This window comes from Atractosteus spatula, chromosome 20 (genome assembly GCF_055471065.1).
Source record: "Atractosteus spatula isolate fAtrSpa1 chromosome 20, fAtrSpa1.hap1, whole genome shotgun sequence".
Classification (NCBI taxonomy): Eukaryota; Metazoa; Chordata; class Actinopteri; order Semionotiformes; family Lepisosteidae; genus Atractosteus; species Atractosteus spatula.
This window is the reverse complement of record NC_142725.1, coordinates 10,146,459-10,167,045: the sequence shown is the minus strand read 5'-3', so window position 1 is coordinate 10,167,045 and position 20,587 is coordinate 10,146,459. Positions and strand designations below refer to the sequence as shown.

General features: G+C 39.1%; 2 protein-coding genes across 2 annotated transcripts; both read left to right on the top strand.

The window, feature by feature from the left end:
- Positions 1-2,778: 2,778 nt before the first annotated feature.
- Positions 2,779-8,713, top strand: aadacl4 (arylacetamide deacetylase like 4). The gene is made up of 4 exons (XM_088938021.1): positions 2,779-2,957; positions 5,028-5,253; positions 5,873-5,936; positions 7,170-8,713. Exons 1-4 carry the CDS (start codon positions 2,781-2,783, stop codon positions 7,948-7,950), a joined length of 1,248 nt encoding a protein of 415 aa, XP_088794147.1. The 5' UTR covers positions 2,779-2,780; the 3' UTR covers positions 7,951-8,713.
- An 840-nt stretch (positions 8,714-9,553) lies between these two features.
- On the top strand, positions 9,554-17,980 carry cfap107 (cilia and flagella associated protein 107). Its single transcript, XM_088938327.1, has 4 exons — positions 9,554-9,664; positions 12,344-12,454; positions 12,821-12,995; positions 14,100-17,980. Exons 1-4 carry the CDS (start codon positions 9,554-9,556, stop codon positions 14,351-14,353), a joined length of 651 nt encoding a protein of 216 aa, XP_088794453.1. The 3' UTR covers positions 14,354-17,980.
- Positions 17,981-20,587: the final 2,607 nt, after the last annotated feature.

Here is a 20,587-nt window from a genome sequence, read left to right as displayed (position 1 = left end):
AATGTCTTTGAATTCACTTCCCAGCACATACATTTCTGCTGTCAGTTTCCAGTTTTGTGATCAGATGTGGAAGCCTAACTCTTATACGGACTGTGTTTTCCAAACTATCAAGTGTTTTCATATAGCATATAATGAAGATGTTGAAGTTTTGACCTGAGATTTGAATATCCCATCGGTTTCTATTTTTAGTCTCATGACAATCCCGTGCTGAATTAATAATTAGTCCCTTAGTCATTAGTTAGACTCCATTACTGAACTCGTACTTCAGTTCAATCCCCAGGAATAATTTAGAAGTCTTGACAGATTGTTACATAAAGGTTACATAAAAATCTGCTGCTGTGCTTGCAATTACCATTATGTTTGCAGTAGAAAATCTGACCAACAATGTTAAACTACTTGACTGTTTTGATGTGCCACTGAAAGACGACAAAAGAAAGGTGTGTTTGTAAAGTGTTACATGTGGTGTTCCAGAACAGCCAGCCATCTGTTTTAAAGTCTGTTCTTTTCTGTACAAAGATAATGAAAATACGTTGTGGTTTCAATGAATTCTTCGGTCATTAATCAAATCTTTTCCTTATTGCAAAGCAAATCCAAGATATAAACAAGTACATTTTATGAAAAACTACTAATTAAGCAAACATACTAATAGCAAAAATGGAATTTGGAGGGGTTTAGCCTGAATAATTCAATGTTAAACAAAGGGGAAAAGGGAGTCAATTTATGCGTCTGCTTTCCTTAAAGAATTGCCATCACCACAGTTGTTCCAAAATGGGGAAAAAAATGCAAAAGTAAACTGGAAATAAATGTCTTTAGACTTTACCAGCTGTGGTTTTCAGATGAAGAACTAACAGTGTTTCAAACCATTTTGGTTTGATTCGATTTTTGAACTCCCCCCTCATACAATATGTGGCAGTCAACAACAGCCAGAGTTAATCTGCCTCCACACTTCTTCATGTCTGGCCATTTCACCAGGTCAGGTTTCCTGCCTTGTCATTCCATCTGCAGTTTTGTTGAGTGGAAAGGCCGGGTGAGCTTTGCCAAAGTGAGACATTGTTTGGCCATGAAGCGAGCCCTATAAAAAATATCTCTTAAATAAATAAATTCATAAGCTCTTGAGGAGGTTCCAGACTGTGATTTTTGGCCTAGCCCCCAAACAACTGTGTGCAAACCGCAGCAAGGCCTTTTCAGAAAATGTGATAGGTTACAAAAACAGGTCTCACAATGGTTTTATTGTAGGGCTCCCCAGAATTACTGTGAGGTGGGGGCAGAGAGGACTAAAGTTGACTTGCACTGGCAGAAGCTGGCTCTTGTTGGCACCATCCTTCATTTTTTTCCTGGTCTGCCAGAGAAACCCACATATCTTTGAAGGTTACGTAAAGCAATACGATGCTGTTTCTAGTTTTGTGAATAAACCCGCTGCCATAACTTCACCTACTTAGGATAGGATAACAGGTCTTGAGTCTTTGAGATTCGTTCTGAGTGGTTTCCCCTCATTAATTGTGTTATTAATTGTTAATTTACAGCTGTAAATTAGCACCTTAAGGCTGTCCATTAAAAAGTATATTTTATTCCTTTTTGTTGGCAAAAACAAAGGGATTATTACCCCCTTTATAATATGCACAGGTTACATGTTATGACTCTGCAATTTAACACTTTTAATAATTCAACACTGACTTTTGAGTAGTGCACATTCATGTAAATATTTGCATGAAAATATCAAATTCTGGTTTGTTCTTGAATGAGGTATTAGTGTTGGTGGAATGGCTGGTTACTGTTTGTGTACATGGAGCAGTTTTTCCTTTCAGAAAAGGGGGAATAGTTTATTTTAGAACGGAGCAGAACAAACGTCTTGCCCAACTCAATGGCATGATTTATTAAGCTTTTCCTGTGTCATTCAAATCGCATAATCTTTGTGCTCCAAGGTTGGCACTTGTAAACGTGACACTGGCTGGGAGATGTTTAATCAGTAGTCCACATTGCCACCTACAGACTACTGAGAAAACTGTATCGTACAACAAGATCCTATGAAAAATCACTTCAACTAAAATTTGTCACGAATCCTTTTAGTTTTATTGTTTAACCTAGATTTACTTAATCCGGATTTTGTATCATGGTGCCTATCCAATCAGTTACATAAATATTGATATGCATGTCTAACCTAGAACATCTTTAGGGCAAGCTAGAAAAATCAATGTTGAAAACAAAAACAATAAAGGTAAACCGATAAAACGATATCTAACAGATCTAAATGATCCAAACGATTTCTTGATCGACATTCTGTTGCTTTACTGTAAAGCAACAAGCAATAGTAACATGCTGAGTTACTATTGAAAGAGTTAAATGTTTTTCCTCTCTGCATATATTATTGCACTTGGAAAAACGTCAGTAGAAACCGTCTTAATTACCTGAATCACAGAACGGCAACGCTAAGCTTTTCTCTTTCAACACTTGGGTATTGTTCATATTATTTCTCTCTGGTTTTACTGGTTTAGTTCAGTCTAATTTGCTTCATATTAAATCGCCTACAGTACCTGGTGTTCACCTTTTTTAAACCCAGGCGCTCCTCGAGTCGTTTTTAAGTCTCCTAAATTTATTTTTTTGTAAAGACCAAGTTCTACCACCGAGCTAATCTGCCAGTTTGCTTCTTTCACTTTTATTTGAACAGCGCCACCACTTTGCCATGCTATGAATATTCAACAGGCTAGATAAGGTTTTGCGAGATAATTCAATCAGGTGTGGACTGGGGGGGGCATTCTTTGTACTGGTGTCGTGGGGCTGCAATGGAGTTGAGCACAGCGATTTTAATAATAGGCTTCGCTGCATTGTTTGCAGCTTTCCTTCTGCTTTTAATCGGACTTGTTTATTCTGAGTTAATGAACTCGGAAATCCCACCAGGAGTACCTAGCCCAGGGAAACTACACTTAGTTCATGGTTTGTTCGTTGGGATAGCGCTTGTGGTGAGTATCGCCGCTGAGTTTTTCAAGGACTAACAAAGTCAAAACCATTATTGTTATTGTTACATCACAGATTGTGTATTTTTTGGTTTATGTTACCTACATGGTTATTACATTTCCAATGCACAGTCTTCTGTACAATTTAATTGTAACAGGATTTAATCTAATAAAATCTCGTTGCGTTAGTATTGGAGATTGGAGCTGTATGTACTTGGGACACACCGATTTATTCTGCGATCAATAAAACGACAGTTTTATCATGTTAAATCCTGGCTATATTCGATCAAAATTGATTGCAAGATACAGTTATCAATCTTCGCCAAGGGAGTCGACCAATGCTACAATGCTGCCACATTCTTGCATAAATATAAGAATTGAGTCTAACTTGGCAGACACAGGACACAAGGCTGGAGTACACACGCGTACAATTTAGAGACATCCTCTTCGGAAAAGAATATACAGGGAGGGCATGCAAGCTACAAAAAAACAAGTAATAGGTTTATTCCATGCTGAAAAAAAGAAGAAAGAGAACACAACGTTTCGGCCATGGAGCCTTCTTCAGGTGTGTCTGTTCCTTTGCAGCCTACGCGTGCTGAAGCAGCTACCCACCTGAACTACTACAAGCTACAAAAAATGCAATTTAACAATGCAAAGAAAGGGCGAACCACCACACCCCGTTTTGTTTCCCTCTAACAAGCACTTAAGGCTGAAAAATAAAGTTAAGACGGTGAATATTAATTTATAATGGGATGAGGCTGTGGATACAGAAGCTTGAATGTCAAGGACTCCAGTATACTGTATTTGTCCTTTTTGTCACCCCTGCTTTATGATACTAGATTCTAGCTTGCTCAAATTTACAGTGGGAGAACATAATAGGGCTCTTTCAGTCCTTGGACCTGTTATGGTGAGAAAGTCCCCCAGAAAACTATTCATGTTAAATTTTCCTGCAAAAGAAAGCTGGCCTGATTGAATAATAGAGGTCACAAGTGTTTGGAGGAATCACTGGGTGACTCTGGGCTGGGAGATGCCTAAAAGATGATGACGTGTCATACACTTAGTGAACATGTGAACTAAAAAACCATAGCAATATACCAAAAACAGCAGCAGTGAAGGGACTAGCACAGGCATGTCTTGCGCTGGCCTGGGGAGTCCTGTTGCAGTCGGTCCCTCCAAATCACCTGTTTCTAACAGTTAGGGACATTGGTAAGTAATTGATCAATCAAGCATGTAATGAGCTCAGTTAAGAAAATTGTAGTCCTCAAGGGAAGACATTTTATGTTTCATGTAATTTCTTAATTACTTAATTTATCAAATCACTTCCCATCATCATAATTAATTAAAATTTTTAGAAATTGTTGATTTAATAAGTTTAAATTTTCTATGGGGTTACTATACCACTAAAAGCTGCTGGACTGGGGGCATTCCAGGAGCAGTGTTGCCACATTGTAGCTCAAAAACTGAGCAGGATGAGCCTTGGGTCAGAATTAGGTTGGAACCCTCAAAGAAAAAACAAACAGGTTGCTACTGCAAACTGTGTTGAGGGACCATGAGGTTGCACTAACCAGAATTAACAATCTAGTTTCCCATTACAGTGACAGGAGACAGCAGGTCTAGCTGGTATAGCAGGTGCTGTCCTTCAGATGGAATCTTAAACCTGACACTGGTTCTAATAGTGGAGGCATTACCAATATATTGGTTAATTTCCACCCGTGCAAGACCTTGGCTCCCTAAAATTCCCCCTTAATTCAACTGATGAAGTAATTCTGTAGGTGTCCACCTGATCTGGGGTGTACTGGTGCTACTGGCATATGGCTTCAGCAGTAGGTGAGGTGGGTTTATCTTGAAATTAGTGCTAATTTTTTATCAGAACTTTAAATGTCTGGTTAGACAAACTCAAGGGGAACATCAGTTATTGGCACCTAACACACACAGTCCTTATTTACTGTATGTTTGTCATGGAAACTCAATAACAGTAACATCCCGATAACACTGGCTTTTCTCTTTACCTTTAAAATCTGGGCAGCCCTGCAATGCAATGTGCATTTCTCCCTTGTCTTTTGTTCCCTCCAACAGGGACGGATCTTTGAAAGGCTGGGGTTATGTCACCAGGTAGTCTTCACACGCTGGGTCATAGCTCGCTTTTTAGCCCGGAAGAAGCCGGCGCCTTCGGGGCTCCTGATCAAGGACCTGGTGTTTGCGGAAGTGCCAGTCCGAGTATACCAGCCCACAGCCCCCTCGGCGGGCAAGCGAAGAGGCCTTGTCTACTTCCACGGAGGAGGCTGGGTGATGGGAAGCATTGGTAAGTTGCCCGGCTTATTATTCACAGTACCGTCCTCTGCTTATGCACAGAATGAGGGCCTTCCCATCTGTACCAGCCTTGGGATCCTCTAAGGTAGAGAATGTGATAATTGCTAGGGGTTATAATTACTGGTATTAGCAACAATCTGGAACAGCATGAGCCCTACATGTCTGTCTTTTGAATAACATAGGAAGCATTAACAACAGGGACTAAAATAGAAAATGACTTTAAGGATATACAGAATAATAAATGCAAGCCAAATAGATACAGACTGTTATTATACCTAAGGGTTGTTTTATGATTCCTTGTTAAAGTCATAATGCTGCATAGAAAACACTGGAGTGCTTTAGTGTGCAATATATAACGATCAGATCCTCATTATTTTTCTTTGATGTCTTGTGGTCTGCATGATCTATAAGTGAAACGTATAAGATTGCTGCCAGGATTTTGCGCTAGTGTTGGTACTAGATGGATAAAATTAAAGTGCTACTATTGCTGCTGAGGAATGAATGCCTTTTCCCTTCATTAGTGCACCTGTTTCAGAGGAAAGTCATATCAAAGGAAGTGATTCTTTAAGGTGTTTGGATGTTTGTCAAATTCCATCTTTACATTTCCATAGATGTCTATGATGAGGTATGCAGATACATCGCCAAGGAATCTGAGACCACTGTGGTAAATGTTGAGTAAGTTTATGCTGACATTTCTATACCTGGAAGAAGTTTGTCTTCTCAAAGCCTTTTATAGGGTTAAAAGTATTAAAACTATAAACAAAAAGGAAATATTTCTAATGGCCTTTATGAAATAAATATGTATAATGCATATTGTAAGACACCACACTGTTTGTCCATTTCAAACACCATTAATTAGTTGAAAACTGATTATTTGGATATTTTTTACCAATCTCCTGTATCCTAATAAATTAGGAGATAATCTGTGCTCTGTGGTTTATCTCTCATTTGTGTCACTGTCACCTCACAGTGGTTGACATTAACATCTGAGCTGGGAACAGCATTACTATAATGAGGTCTTGACATTCCTGCTGGCAGCTCTGTTCTGTTTACAATGGGCTAGATAGATTTTTCAGTCTCCAGCAAGGGAAATTTGGGCCCCCAAATTTGTCAAAGGGCCTGGTATACCTTTTACTGTGTTCTAACAGTAAAATCCTGTGGGCTTGGCAAATCTGGTTTTGACAGCAAAAGGTCTAATTTGGCAGTGCTTCTAGGTCTCACATCCAGTTTTCATGAGAGAACACAGGCAATGCATTTGCCATAAAATCTAAACAACAATTCATTAGCTCACTAATGAATTAGCTCACATCTTACAATGGGCTAGATAGATTTTTCAGTCTCCAGCAAGGGAAATTTGGGCCCCCAAATTTGTCAAAGGGCCTGGTATACCTTTTACTGTGTTCTAACAGTAAAATCCTGTGGGCTTGGCAAATCTGGTTTTGACAGCAAAAGGTCTAATTTGGCAGTGCTTCTAGGTCTCACATCCAGTTTTCATGAGAGAACACAGGCAATGCATTTGCCATAAAATCTAAACAACAATTCATTAGCTCACTAGAAATTTAGTTAAAAAGCAGATGTTAAATGAAAGAATGCCTAGTTCATTTTGCTTAGATATCTAAAGGCTTTAGATTATTACCTGAAGTCCAGCTTGGCTCAGACTTTTGGACTTTCATAAATAAAGCACTATATTATCAGATCTGGTTTTTAATAAAATATATTCCATGTGTTTATATGTTGTTTACTTTACCATAGAAAATGTGATTTTTAACAAGCTTGATCAGGTACGGTTTCGGAAAATGTTTGTAGTCTAAAGACACCAATCTCTTGAGACCTAAGGTCGTCGTGTTTCATTACATTAGTATTCTCTACCCCAAGAGCAGCAGGGCCTTGAACTATGTTCTCTTGAAGGTATCGGCTGGCTCCGGAGTACAGATACCCGGTGCAGCTGGACGATTGCCACGCGGCCACCAGCCACTTCCTTCGGGTGGCGGAAGCGGAATTTGGGGTGGATCCCCGCAGAGTGGCCGTCGGAGGGGACAGCGCCGGAGGGAACTTGGCAGCTGCTCTCTGCCAGCGGATGGCAGAAAAGGAGGATGGTCCTCTCACTGCTCCGTGTGCCCAGGTCTTGATCTATCCTGCCCTGCAGATGGCAGACTTCAACCTCCCCTCCTATCAGCAGAACCATGCTGTGCCTGTTCTCTTCCGTGCCCGGGTGCCCTTCTATTTTCTTCAGTACCTAAATGGTGACACATCTGTAATTCCAGATGTCTTAGAGGGAAACCATGTGCCTGCTGATCTCAAGCTAAAGTACCGAAAGTGGCTGTCCCCGGACAACCTCCCAGCAGAATGCAAAGCCCGTCGTTTTGTCCCTAAAGTGGTATCTTCTTATGATGGAGAAGTTTATGACATAGTCAAGGGAGGCCTGGAGCCTGGGGTTTCCCCTTTACTGGCAGAAGATGCTATCGTCCGCAAGATGCCACCCATGTTTATTCTGACCTGCGAGTATGATGTGCTGAGGGATGATGGGATACTCTTCAAGAAGCGCCTGGAGGACCTGGGTGTGCCCGTCACCTGGCAGCATGTGTCAGATGGCTTCCATGGCATCATAAACTTAAGCAGCGGCTGGCTGAGCTTCCCCTCATCACGGCTGGGCTTAGACAGCATCGTGAACTATGTGAAAACTTTTTGAATAGGGACTGCGAATGTTAATCATAACCAAGGTCCCATGCTGTAGAAACATCCAAAGTCCCTTTTTTTCAGTGAAAGTATTAACATTACAGCAATATAAGGTCTCTCTAGCTTCAGTCCTTAGGGATTGGGCATCTAGTAGGTTTTCTGTGTCTATCTAAGCTGATCTCCACCTGGGAAAAGTGCTAAATTGATCCAATTAAATATTAACTGGATTGTTTTCTCCCTTCTCCACAGCTTTTAACTGTTGCTGATTTATAGAGACATAGAAAACTTGCTGGATTTCAGTCCCTGAAGACCAGAATTAGAAGCTCCTGAACGAATGGGTTTTGTTACTTTAATGTTGAGATGCAATGCCAGCATGGGATCTTGTATTGTAATTACCTTATTATAGAACAAAAAACCAATTGCTATAGAATAATACAGGACAAAATCAGGACCAAGAAACAAAGTAATGAGTAAAGAATGATATTTTGCAGGATGCAGAGCATGATATTTTTTGATTTGTAGAGATATGTAAAAGATTTAGTAACAGCACAAAACATATTTTTTGAAGCACTGGAGCTGTCACTGAGCAAGTCAAATTGTGCGCATTATGTCAATTAAGTGTAGGAAACCTATGCAATTTTTGTGCCATGTAAAAGCCTCAGTTTTCATCTATATGGTTTTGCCTGAAAATGCTTTATGCTTTGAATACAAGCTAAACTTCAGTTTATTCACCAGTGAGTGTATACCAGCATAAAATAAAGCAATTGTGAAGGAAATACACCTTTTTTCTTTTCTATGCAACATAGAACACCTCTGTGCACATACTGTAAATGCCAGGCAGTATTTCACTTTTGGGAATAAAAACAGCCAGAGAATATCAAAGAGGAGATTTTGGTGTCATGTGAATCTTAATTTGCCCCTCCTCCCTATCTTTTACTGGCATTTTTGGTTCAGATAGAGTGGGTGGTGATATACTGTAACCCCCACAAAGACTGCTGCTGATCAGACAAGCAGAGCTTTAGGTTGGACTTAGAGGGCAGGGGTACCTCAAGGACTAGAGGCACTGGCCAGTGACACCATGTGAATAATGGTTGATAAATACCCATTCAAATGAATTATCTTAACTTACTTATTAATATTTTAATATGTTGAAATGCATTAGACAATTTTTATTTTTAAATTTGTTACAACAAGCTGGGGGCTTCCCTAATAACTAGGTGCATCTTTAAAATAACTGAATAAATAATTTGCTTTCTATTGTTTCTATCATCTGTTTTAATGGAAGAGTTGCTTTAGAGTGTTTCAGTTGTGAAAGGCCCCCTTGACTGAGAAACTACAAAAAATGCCAAAGGCCATGAGGCATTTGGTAACTTGCTCTTCGCTGCTGTCTGCAACATAGAATTCCTGTTGCCTGGAGAGAATGTTTGCTGTGTCCATGGCAACAGAACACGTATCCTGTGTAAGTGAGCCACAGAAGCACATGGAAGTGAAACATAAGGCCTCTTTCACCTCCCCGCTTTGGACACTAAGCGATTCGAACCCCAGTGCTAGAAGCAGCTGCTCAGCATTGACAAAAGTTAAAATTGTCAAAGGAAGTTGTCCCCTTTTCCTCAGGCATGGCGGGTGCACAACGAGATCCACGCAAATGGAAAATGCCTGGTTGGAAGATAGAGCAACAGTACTCCAATAAAGTTCTCATTGGGAACTGGGTGGAGGAGAGGCTGCAGGTAAGGTGTGTTTAGTCTGCACTGCGGTGCTGTTTATGACCTAATGAGATCTAACTTCTCCACCTGAGAGAAGAACCAGACTGGTTTATACATTTTTATACAGCTACATTTACGGGTCACACTTGATTTATGTGGGAAACGGGCGATGAAGACTCTTGAGGGGAAGTTGCACACAAAGGCCACCAAGCAGCAGGCTTTTACTGTTTTCAAAAAGTTTGTTTAATGTGATGTCACTCCCGTTCTTGACACTTTGCAGAAACTGGGCTATACAAGTCTTCTTTTTTAAAAATTAGATTTAAATAATGGAACATTATTATCCATTAACAGAAAGCTTCTTACTGTTATTAAGGGCTGTACCAACCCAGAGCGCATCCCAGAAGCATAGCTTTCAAGACATGACCAGTGGCATTGACCTATGTAGTTATGAAGTCATTTGAGAAATTTGTTAAAAGGCATTGTACTCCACCAGGTAGATGGATCCCATGCAATTTTCCTACAGGGCTAATAGAGTAGTTGAAGATGTTCCCCTCAGACTACAGAATCTTTGATGTTTACATACTGTATAGAAGGTCCTAAGACACATGCCAAGCTTTTATTTATAGATTTCTCATCATCCTTTAACAGCATTAAAATACACTTTTTAGTGGAGAGATTATTAAATTTTAATCTAGACTTTTAATCTTAGGTTTTTGACTAACAGGGCACAGAGTGTGAGAGTAAATGGTTTTATATCAGAGTAGCATTGTTCTTCTACTAGGTCTACTCAGTGCTGTGTGCTATCCCCCAACCTATACATTCTGTATACAGACAGCTGTAGAAGCTGTTTTGAGGACAGAAACACAATTCATTATGTTTGCTGATTACTTTGTCGTTGTCAGTCTCCTCCAAGATGTAAACATTGTGGGCTTGTAGTAGATTATTTTGTTTATTGGTGTAAGAAATCCTTCAGCTTAATTTGTCATTATAGAAAGCAACCACCAGCTGAAAAGCCAACAGTCATTGAGGGGCAAGAAAGTGAAATTGTCAACAATATCTTGACGCCACTGTTGATTACAAGCTAAGTTTTGAGGAAAACATGGATGACCCAACAGTGTTCTTCCAAATAAAACCCAGCTTGTTTAATGTTTGTACTGCAACAATGACTTTATTCTGTTGAACTCTGTCCTAACATTCACCTCAGGGGCCTGTTCCGATGACCTTAACGCATGAAATAAAAACAAACTGAGCAGGATTGTGAAGGTAGCCAGCAAAATTATTTGCTCACAATAGCTACAGCTTTCAGACATCTAGTCAAACAAATAGTGCAGAAGGTCAAATTAATCATTGACTGTCATGACCATCCCTTGCACAGTGAATCTGTGCAATTAGACTACCTAGATTCAAAGGAATTATAATATTTTATTCCAATGGCTAAAAATCTGATTAAAATAGAAAATTGATTCTACATTTTACATTATTATATTATTTATTTTTCTCACAATACATGTATGTCTCTTATGGGTTTTTGTTGTGTTGTGTTCAGCGTGTAAGTGGATTGTTTTTTATTATGTCCATTATCTGTCTGCAAACACCTTTCCCATCTAGGACAATAAAATTAAGTAAATCGGAACTACAGCCTAGGCAAGAAACCAGTAGTGGTCAGAACTGACTGAAGTTAAAGCACACTTGTCCAAGCAAACAGAATCACCTGAAAGACAATTATTAAGCTAGCCAGCATTGTGTTTTTGGAAGGTGGCTGGAAACTAGATTACTGGATAAAAACTCATGCGAGTACAAGTAGAACTTGGAAACTCCATATAAAACTAACTGGATTGCCACTGTGCCACCTACTCTAGTACTATTATAATGACTATTTCTGATTCTTCTTTTTTCTTAGTACATAACATAGTGAATCATTTTAGAATTTCAAACAAGATGTTTGCCCCTGGTGTGTGGCATTTCTCATTTTGAGGTTTTTTTATTTTTTATTTATGCTTATGTTGCAGAAAGTCTGGCCAAAGGGTTAATCTTAAGATCAAAGCGTAGGACTGGAAGTACTTAATTTGCTAAAAATAGTTGTAAGCTGCAAGTCGACTTCTTTTTGCAGTTATTGTTCTGACAGGAACCCTGTTTGGGTGGATTTTGTGATTGCCCAATTACACATTATCAGATGGGCCTCTGTTTGTATTTACATTTTGCGTGTCACAGTTCATTAACCACCCAATGAGCACATATGTGGAATTTGAGTTTACCACATGAGGCATGGTTAATCTGTCCTACAATTATACATATATATTTTAAAATAATGAACAGTTTCAGTCCAGTGGGCTAAAGCGTCTTTGAAGACTTTGCACAGTGTGCTAATGGCAGGGTTCCTGGGAGGTCTAGCCCACAAATATGGTATTTCATCTTCGTTTATGCATGACAGAGCCTCAGTTTCCTCTTTGCCCCTTCACACACATAATAAAAACAGCTGCCGGCTGTGCCACTAAGCTGGCGGTAAAGGTTTTTTTTCTTGATTGAGCAGACATTTCAGTCCGTTTAGAACTTGGGCAAAAAAAAAAAGAAGATGTTTTGGAGATGTAATGTAAATGTGTTGGGGGTGGCAGCTTCATTGAGCACACAGTGAAGCTGTCATGTTGCAGAGCTCCTGTTCCGCTCTGTGCTCTCCACCTGCTTCTCCATGCTTGTTTCGTACAGTTCACCAAACAGCCTCACGCTGCCAGCAGCAGCCAGCGATCCGACTACCTCCCACACCGAGACAGCAGGCCTGACGCTACAGTGAGGAGAGCAGCTCTTCGGAGAGGAGAGGTCAGTCCCCCCCCACAGCACCAGACCCCAAAAGTTGCCTTTTGTCGTCCTTTACAATTCCACTCATTCTCATCACCCAAGAATCCATTCTCATTTTAAGAATCCCATGGGTATTTTGTCCTGCAAAACAGTCTAGATGATGCTGATTTTTTTCACTCTTTCTTAACTAAAATGATTGGTACAATTCACACTTCAAACATCCACCAGGTTTCCAAAACACGAAAGCCAATACCCCCCTTTTTAAATTAGTTTTAGAGTGTTAATTTTGTACTGTACATCCTGTCACTCTGACAAGACATGAGAGACACACAGGGGTTTCCCTGTTATAAAATTCTGTTTCACAGTCTATGTGCCTGTGTGTTACAGGGCCTTCCTCAGAAGCTGCTACTCTCTCACCACAACCCTCCTCGCTCTCACTACCTGGTTTCCCTATATGATGAGGTGTACAACCGTGGGGGGAACTCCACCCTGCCCCCCCTTCGTTCCTGGAACGGGGACAAGCTAGCCTGGGTGCCAGAGAGGACCGATCATCCTGCGCGGGGTAAGGCCTACCATGTGAACGGTTTAACCTTTGCCAAAGTTCAATGGCCATGGGACCACGCAGCCTGGTGGCAAACGCACCAATCCGCTGAAGCTAAAAAACAGTCACATGACCTAGGGGGCAGGCAATGCCTTTCAAGATAGTTAATGCTGCTACTGCAAAAGGTTCATATTGAATGATCCCTGTTACAGGCATACCAGATAGTCTTTGCTGCCATGGATATACGTAGAGCTCACTCTACACTGGAGGCAAGCTTTGGTTCACAATTCAATTCAATTTACTCCCTAACTAACTCCCCCTGTCAAATAAGCCCCGACAAAAATACAGAGATGCTCTGTTTTTCTTGTAAATCAATTATGCATTGATACACATTTCCATCCTTCCATCTTCTAACCACTGCTTCCAATTCCTAATGCAAGAAATTGTATGTAGCTAATAAAGTGATCTTATTGGGGAAGTCAGAGCCAGTCCTGGTAAACAATGGGGCAAGGCAGGGTAAACACTGAATGGGACACCAGTACATCACAGGGCATGCACATGCACACACTCATACCAGGGTCAAAATTCCCAGAAGCCATCTAACCCACCAGTATGTCTTTAGACTGTGGAAGGAAACCAGAGCACTCACCCACACCGTGCTGCCCTTATACACACTTTCAAATCAACTAAATGCAGTGAAATTGTGCTTTCTTGTCTTTAAGCTGATTGACATTACTACTGAGGTTCCTAAAAGAGATTAGCATAAGAATTTTGTTTAAATCATATTTGAGTACTGTGACATGTTTATTTACCAACTTACATACGTTTGAAAAATTAAAATCTATTATTTATTTAAAAACAGGATATTTAAAGGGACATTAATGGACACTATCCAATCCAATTCTCTCTGTAAAACATATTAACAAAATCACAACTACTGACTACGTCTAATTAAGTTTTGTCTGCACTGTTTTTTAAATCTTTTTTTTTTTAAATGGAATACCTTCTTCCAGAGTTGTCTTCAAATCCATTTTATGTTTTAGTTTTTTTTTTCGTCGGTTGAAACTTAGGAGGAGATTAAGAGAGCCACTCAGGATCACTTATTTCAGATCTTTCTGTCCCCAGCACCCCCGACCAATTTCGGGCTCCTGGAATCACAGCTCCCTAGGTGGGACAGAGAGGGGACCCCCCTCTTGCTTCAGAGTGTGTACAGGAGCTCATATCCCCACCACCCCGTCACTGCCTTTACTCTTCCTCGGTTTGCCAGTGCTCCTCGGCAGTTCTCCAGCCACCTGCACCCCACCAACAAAACCAACAAAGACCTGAACCTGAAGGACCGTCCATGCCTTCTGGTGCCAGAGAATACCCTCTGCTTGTGACCAGCATCTGGATGTGGCCTAGACATGCAACAGCATTGCTTGTAGGAGAAAAGCACCTCCTTTGTAAGCACCTGATTTAGCAATTGAAGAAGGTGAAGGGTACACGTGCCTTCTACTGCTATTTCAGTAAGATCAAAGAATTGCCATTATGTGACAAACAATAAAAATACTCTAATGTTAAAGAATATCTGTTTTTCAGAACTGCAGTTAGAAGTTAGAAGTGATACAGTTTACATTGTACTGAGGGTTGTGTAACCCTGATGCCGGTGTCTCTCTAAGAGACTCTAAGAGTGTATTTAGCAAATACACTATTTAATAAAACACAAACCCATTCCAAGGTTACTGCGTACCCCATGATGTCTAATAGGGTGTCTTTCATACAAAAGCAACGGAGATATCTCTCTTTTGTTAAAGCAAGAGCATAAAAACTCGCCAAACATTAAAACGTTATGAAGAGTGGTAATGGGGACCTAGTAACGGCAATATCAGGAATCCAAGGGAAAATTGCTCAGAAAGTGCTATAAAGCAAAAAAAAACCAACTGCGGATATCATGTGAAAAAGTAGTTTAAAACTTAAACCTTGACTTCAAAGCCTTGGGCTGTAATTGAAGGTGGGTGTGAGATGGTCTAGGAGCATTTTAGCTGAAAGCTCTGTCTCCCCTTGAAAAGGTAATGATGCCCAAAATGTTTCTCACACATCAGCCGTTATACTGTCGGCTCTTTGTGCTCTTATCTTTCCTGATAGCAGCCATAGCACACCAGCCTCTAGATGTCAGTACTGCCCAGAGTGTCTTTGTGAACGTTTATTTACGTTCACAGCAGCGCTTCTAGAGGCTGAACAGATGATAAAGGTGCAGGAGGTGACGGATTAAGGGAGCAAGCTGAGGGAAATGAAAGACTTCTTTACCTCCCTATGAGTTCAGTGATTAATTCCTGAGGATCAAAGGTCCATATGCTGGTCAGTTCCAGGCCTTTCTGTCCTCCCGCTGTCTGTCAGCTCACTCAGAGCTCTCCACCTGTCTCTTTCTGGCTGCAGTTAACCATGTGTGATGCTGCTTCAGTTTGGAAGACTTTAGACTTTTCCTCATGCATTTACTAGGCATATATCTTGTATAGATATCTACCTGTTACATTTTCGACTACAGGTGCTACCTGGCCTGGCTTTATGGTTATTGTTACCATAGTTCTTCGTCCCAACAGTAAAAATTAAAACATGCATAAAACAGTGATATTTTTCTGAAATTAAAATTTAATTTAATCTGTAGGTCAAGAATTCTAAGTTACATTTAGCACTGTTTTCAGTTTGAAAGACTGAAAAAGTAATTTTATCTCATAAAAGATTGACTTTTTCTTCACCTTCTCTGTCTTTGCAAAATTTTATATCTGTTGAATTTTAATGTTTTGTTATTGTGGTTTTTGTTTCGCTTAGTATTCCCATTTTTCTTTCTTTTTGATATGGTGGAACTGGCTCAGCATGAGAGTGTAACCTAGCAACAATCGATTTGCAGTTATATTAAAACTTCAAAAGACTACTTAGAACTGAGAAGTTGTGTGTTTGTAACTTTAATTTATGGTTTCCTTTGTGTGTTAAAAATAGTATTTGGCTTAAAAGTCTCTGGGTAGAAGTAAATGATTAGAACACGGAGTTTTCTATTAACCAAATGTTAAAAGACAGATTGTACAGAGTTCCTACTAAATTACCAAGAACACCACAATACATAGTAGGCTTCTCTATTTCGTCTGCAAACACTTCGGTGGTTTAAATGTTCTTGTTCCACACAAGCTTCTGCAGTAAGTCCAAGAAAGTCAAATCTGAAATACTGTACACTGTTATTACTGTGTGTATGTCTGTTTTGTTTCTGCTTTATGATGAGCGATGTATACATTAGACCCATTTGTAAAGATGTTTATTGCAAAATGTTATTACAAGGCACAGTATCATCCGGGCTTCTCAAGAAAATTAAAAATCACTGGGGGCTTTTTTTCTAAATGACTTCAATTAGACACAGTGATTAACTAACGGTCATGGGCCCAAGTGGATATGCAGAAACAGCAAGCACAGCATAAGGACTGAAATGGAGCAGCACAAGTCATACTAAGGTGTTTTTTTGAAACTGTGCTGTTAAAAATTAAAAGCCAGGTATCTTTCATTCTTTACCAAAATTTAACAAACTGTCACTAAAATAGCTCCATTCCATACAATGAAAAAAACTAAGGTGACTTTTGCACATGGTATTACATTTCTGATAATAATTATTACATCATATGATAAAGGACTGAGACTGTGAATAGACAAATCAGACAACCATGGAAACACTAACGTGGAATGTGTGCAAATGAGGCTGCTATGTATTATAGAGATAGTTTGCTATGTTCAGCCCATCCTTGTAATTGTACAAGCAGTGAAGTGAAATGAAGCAGGGCACATTTCTTCATTTATTGTGGGGCTGGGGCTTCTCTTCTGCTAAACGAAAACTCATTGTGTAATTTACTTATAAGTCTAAGTTAAATGTAACTCTACATGTTTGTATATTGCACACACATGCAGCCTGAAGCTCTTTCAACCTCCTCCACTCAAGAATTTTACTACAACCAGCTCCCAAATTGCTGTATCGATCCTGCTGATTACAATTAGGAATTGTGAATTGGAGCAGGTTGTAGCCAAACTCTGGAATGCAGCAGATTGGAATTTTGAGGTGTACTGTTGTGTGGAATAGCAACGATTTCTGCAGCTGCCCCAGCTCCCTCATCACTAACAGTCAGCCCAAACTCAACAACAACCTCACTCCTGATCCTAACCCTTAAATTGGACCCTGTCTCCAATGCTAACCTTTGCTCATACACAAGGCACCGGCTCAAATCACAATTGTGCCAAGAAAATCGCACCACAGTAAATGATGCGTTTCAGTTAAATGGCTAAAATGCAATTGTTGTCTCTTCTAGAAATGATAGAATAACAAATTCAGCACCCAATGTCTAACAATGGCATGAAAAGGTTTATTGTTTCAATGCATGCATAGTCACAATGTTCAGGCACTATACTGTATTTTGTATATTTTGGTTTGTTTTTAGGAATTATGGTTATATGTTTTCACTTTCCATAATTCTTATTAGCTTGATATTTTGCTGTGATCCCTACCAAGAATAAGTGACTTTCTGATAATGGATAGATGGACATTGATATTGCTATTTAAATTTATTTTAGAGTGAGTGTTAAATGTAAGATTTTTGGTGTTCATGCTGAAGATGACACACTTTCAGCTGTTTAAAAGAAGGCTGTGGGTTATGGGAATAGACATTTAAGGTACATACATTAAACTGAACAAGCTGTGGTCAAGCAGGAGCAATTAAGTTGCTAACACATCAAGAAGACACCTCCATTCAGTCCATCATCATCAGCACAAGGCTCATTATAGTCACACAGGGGAAACAGCTGAGTGACTCACCGTAGCTTAAAATTTAATTAACAAAATGCAATTTTTATAAAGGAAGGGTAGACAGATCCTAAATAAATCCCTTGATGTCCCATGGTTTGCAGTGTATTGCATAGAAACTGTTTTATATTTGACATCTAATCAAGTACATCAATGTGCTGTCTTTTTGGTTAAATAAAGGTACATTGGTTTTTGTTTCATACATTTTATTCTAATCTCTCCTGCACTTTAAAAAATCAGCCCTGTGCATTATAACAAGACTGGGGGTGGACTGGATTTGCTTTTCAGGATTGTTTGAAAATTCGCATACATTTTTCCTTCTCATATTCATGTAGCTTCTTATTTGCAGACTTTCTCACATTCTTATATTCTAAAGACTGTTAAGTAAATTTGTCTTTCCATTTTCATTCCAGTGAATATTTTATTTAATCTTTTATTGCATTAAAGACGACACATTAAGACACATTAAATGTGTATTTTAGCAGTTGTGTATCAACTTAATGATGTTTGTGCATTGATTACTATTGCATATCCATCTAATCTATAAAAGCATCTTCTGATATATTTAACCTTATTTGTTGGCTGTGTACCACTGAATTACTTAATCTGGAGAAATAATATCTGAATTTAGTCTTTTCCTAAGAGTATGATAATTTGTGTATGTAGTTTTATCTTTCTACAGCTTCTCGGGAGCAATGATTTTGATTGGGAGATGTGACCTATACCCTTTGAAAACAAAAGTTTATTTCAGAAGACCATGAAGGCTTTCAATATTCTCCTGGCAAGTCAGCAATGCGTCTCTTCTGCTTTTCTGGCCAGCAGGGGTCTCCATCACAACAGGGATGGTTTCAGATCAGTGCTTCATCCATAATGCTTGTCCATTTTGAAGTCATGTATCCATGAGGAATTATGACAGCCAGTTATGACACCCAATATAACTTCATGCTATACTTGTGTAGTGTGCGTGTGCTCACTTCCTGGACAACAAATGTAAATTCCTCTGTGTCTTTATCAAGACAATCTGGGCAAATAATTAAAAAAAGAAAAGGGAGTTCTTGGATATGCTGCATAAAGTGTGCAATTCAAATCATGGGAAGTTGATAAGGAACTCAACACAACACTACAGGTTTAGATCAAACAACTTTATTCAGACAGTTTTGAAGAAAATGTTGAATAACATGCAGTAAGGGGGGACCATGTCCTCAGCATGAATTATACTGAACTTCAATTTCAAAAAGGCCTGTGCATGTTTACCAATGTTTTAGTCTCATGTGTATATGACATCTGAGGTGTAGATTCAGAGATTTTTTAAGTCCACATTAGAGTGCACATGCAAAAGAGGCTGTAATGTCAGCTTTTGCAAATGTGTTCTACTGTAAGCACTAAGCACTGTAAACCTAATGAGATGCAAGCTTGTGATCATTACCTTCTAGGTAACTGCTATACAAATCAGTGATACATGAGGACTATCAAAAGTATGCATGGTACATTGATTAAAACTGAGCAGAAATAGGGATTTTATTATAGAGAAACCCAATGTTAATGTTGTTGTGCCATGCCACATTTTAATCAATTTTACTGCCTTTGGACACTTATTTTACGGGGCCAGAATATTTTTATCAAGACATGTTAGTCAGTGTATCTGTCCATGCAGAAATAAAAATGGAAAACCACAGAATGCATACAGCTACTCATACAATGCACTACAGCATAATATAGATGTATAGAGCTCCTTTAGGGAAAACACTGGTCTTAAGGCACATATCTTAAAGTCAAAAGAAAAAAAGTAAATCTGAAGCAATGTCTTGAATTCTCACAAATTTCCACATATTAATTTCACCAATAGACACTATATACAGCATGCAACAAATAAAATCAAGAAAATACAGATGTTCTATAACTTAGTGGTACTCACACATGGCCTCAAGGAATCCTGGGATTTCTTAGACACTATCTAAGGAGTCCCCAAGAAGATAAAGTCACCCCCAACCCCATGACTAGTTACATGTTTAATCAAGAGTCTCATTCAGTGGCCATTTTTTCTGCAGTAAAGCTTGTGGTGGATCTGATAACAAATCTTTATGATTTGTTTCTTTAGGAAAAACAATATTTTTTCTGGTTTCAAAGTTTAAACAAGGGGGACCTTAGTTATTATTATCAATTACCAATCAACATGAAGAATAAGAATAAGAATAAGAATAAGAATAAGAATTGCCTTAATATAGGTAATTTACTTGCCAGAGACTACTACCACCAGAAATAGTTGTGAAACTACTACTAATTTATTTGGACACTTTTATCTATAGTAATTTACCAGCATTTCCATATGCCTGGCACTTTACTGCAGTAATGTGGTTAAATTACCTTGCTTAAGGGTGTAACATCGGTGTCCTACATGGGATTTAAACCCACAACCTTCTAGTTATATGTCAAGAAGCCAACCACTACTCCACACTGCTGCCCTACTGTATATCACCCTGTGATATAAACAACTTTCTTATTTTTTGTCTATTTTGTATCCTTAAGGAGTTTATTTTCCTAAAACTTTAAGAATTCATTTCAAATTCAAAGAGTAAGAACCGTACAATTTTCCCAGTTGTGTTCTGTTAATGTTAGCAAATACAACCTGAAGCTTTATTTATCCAGCTTTTTTTATCCCAAAACAGTAATTCTACGAGTTTCAATCTAAAAAGAATTTTGCTCCCGCTGGTTTGGGTTTGCAATATTGTAAAGAAAGCTTTTCAAACAGTCAGGACAGGCTTATCTAGTCTCTGCATTATTAAAGTCTTTTCTTAGGAAA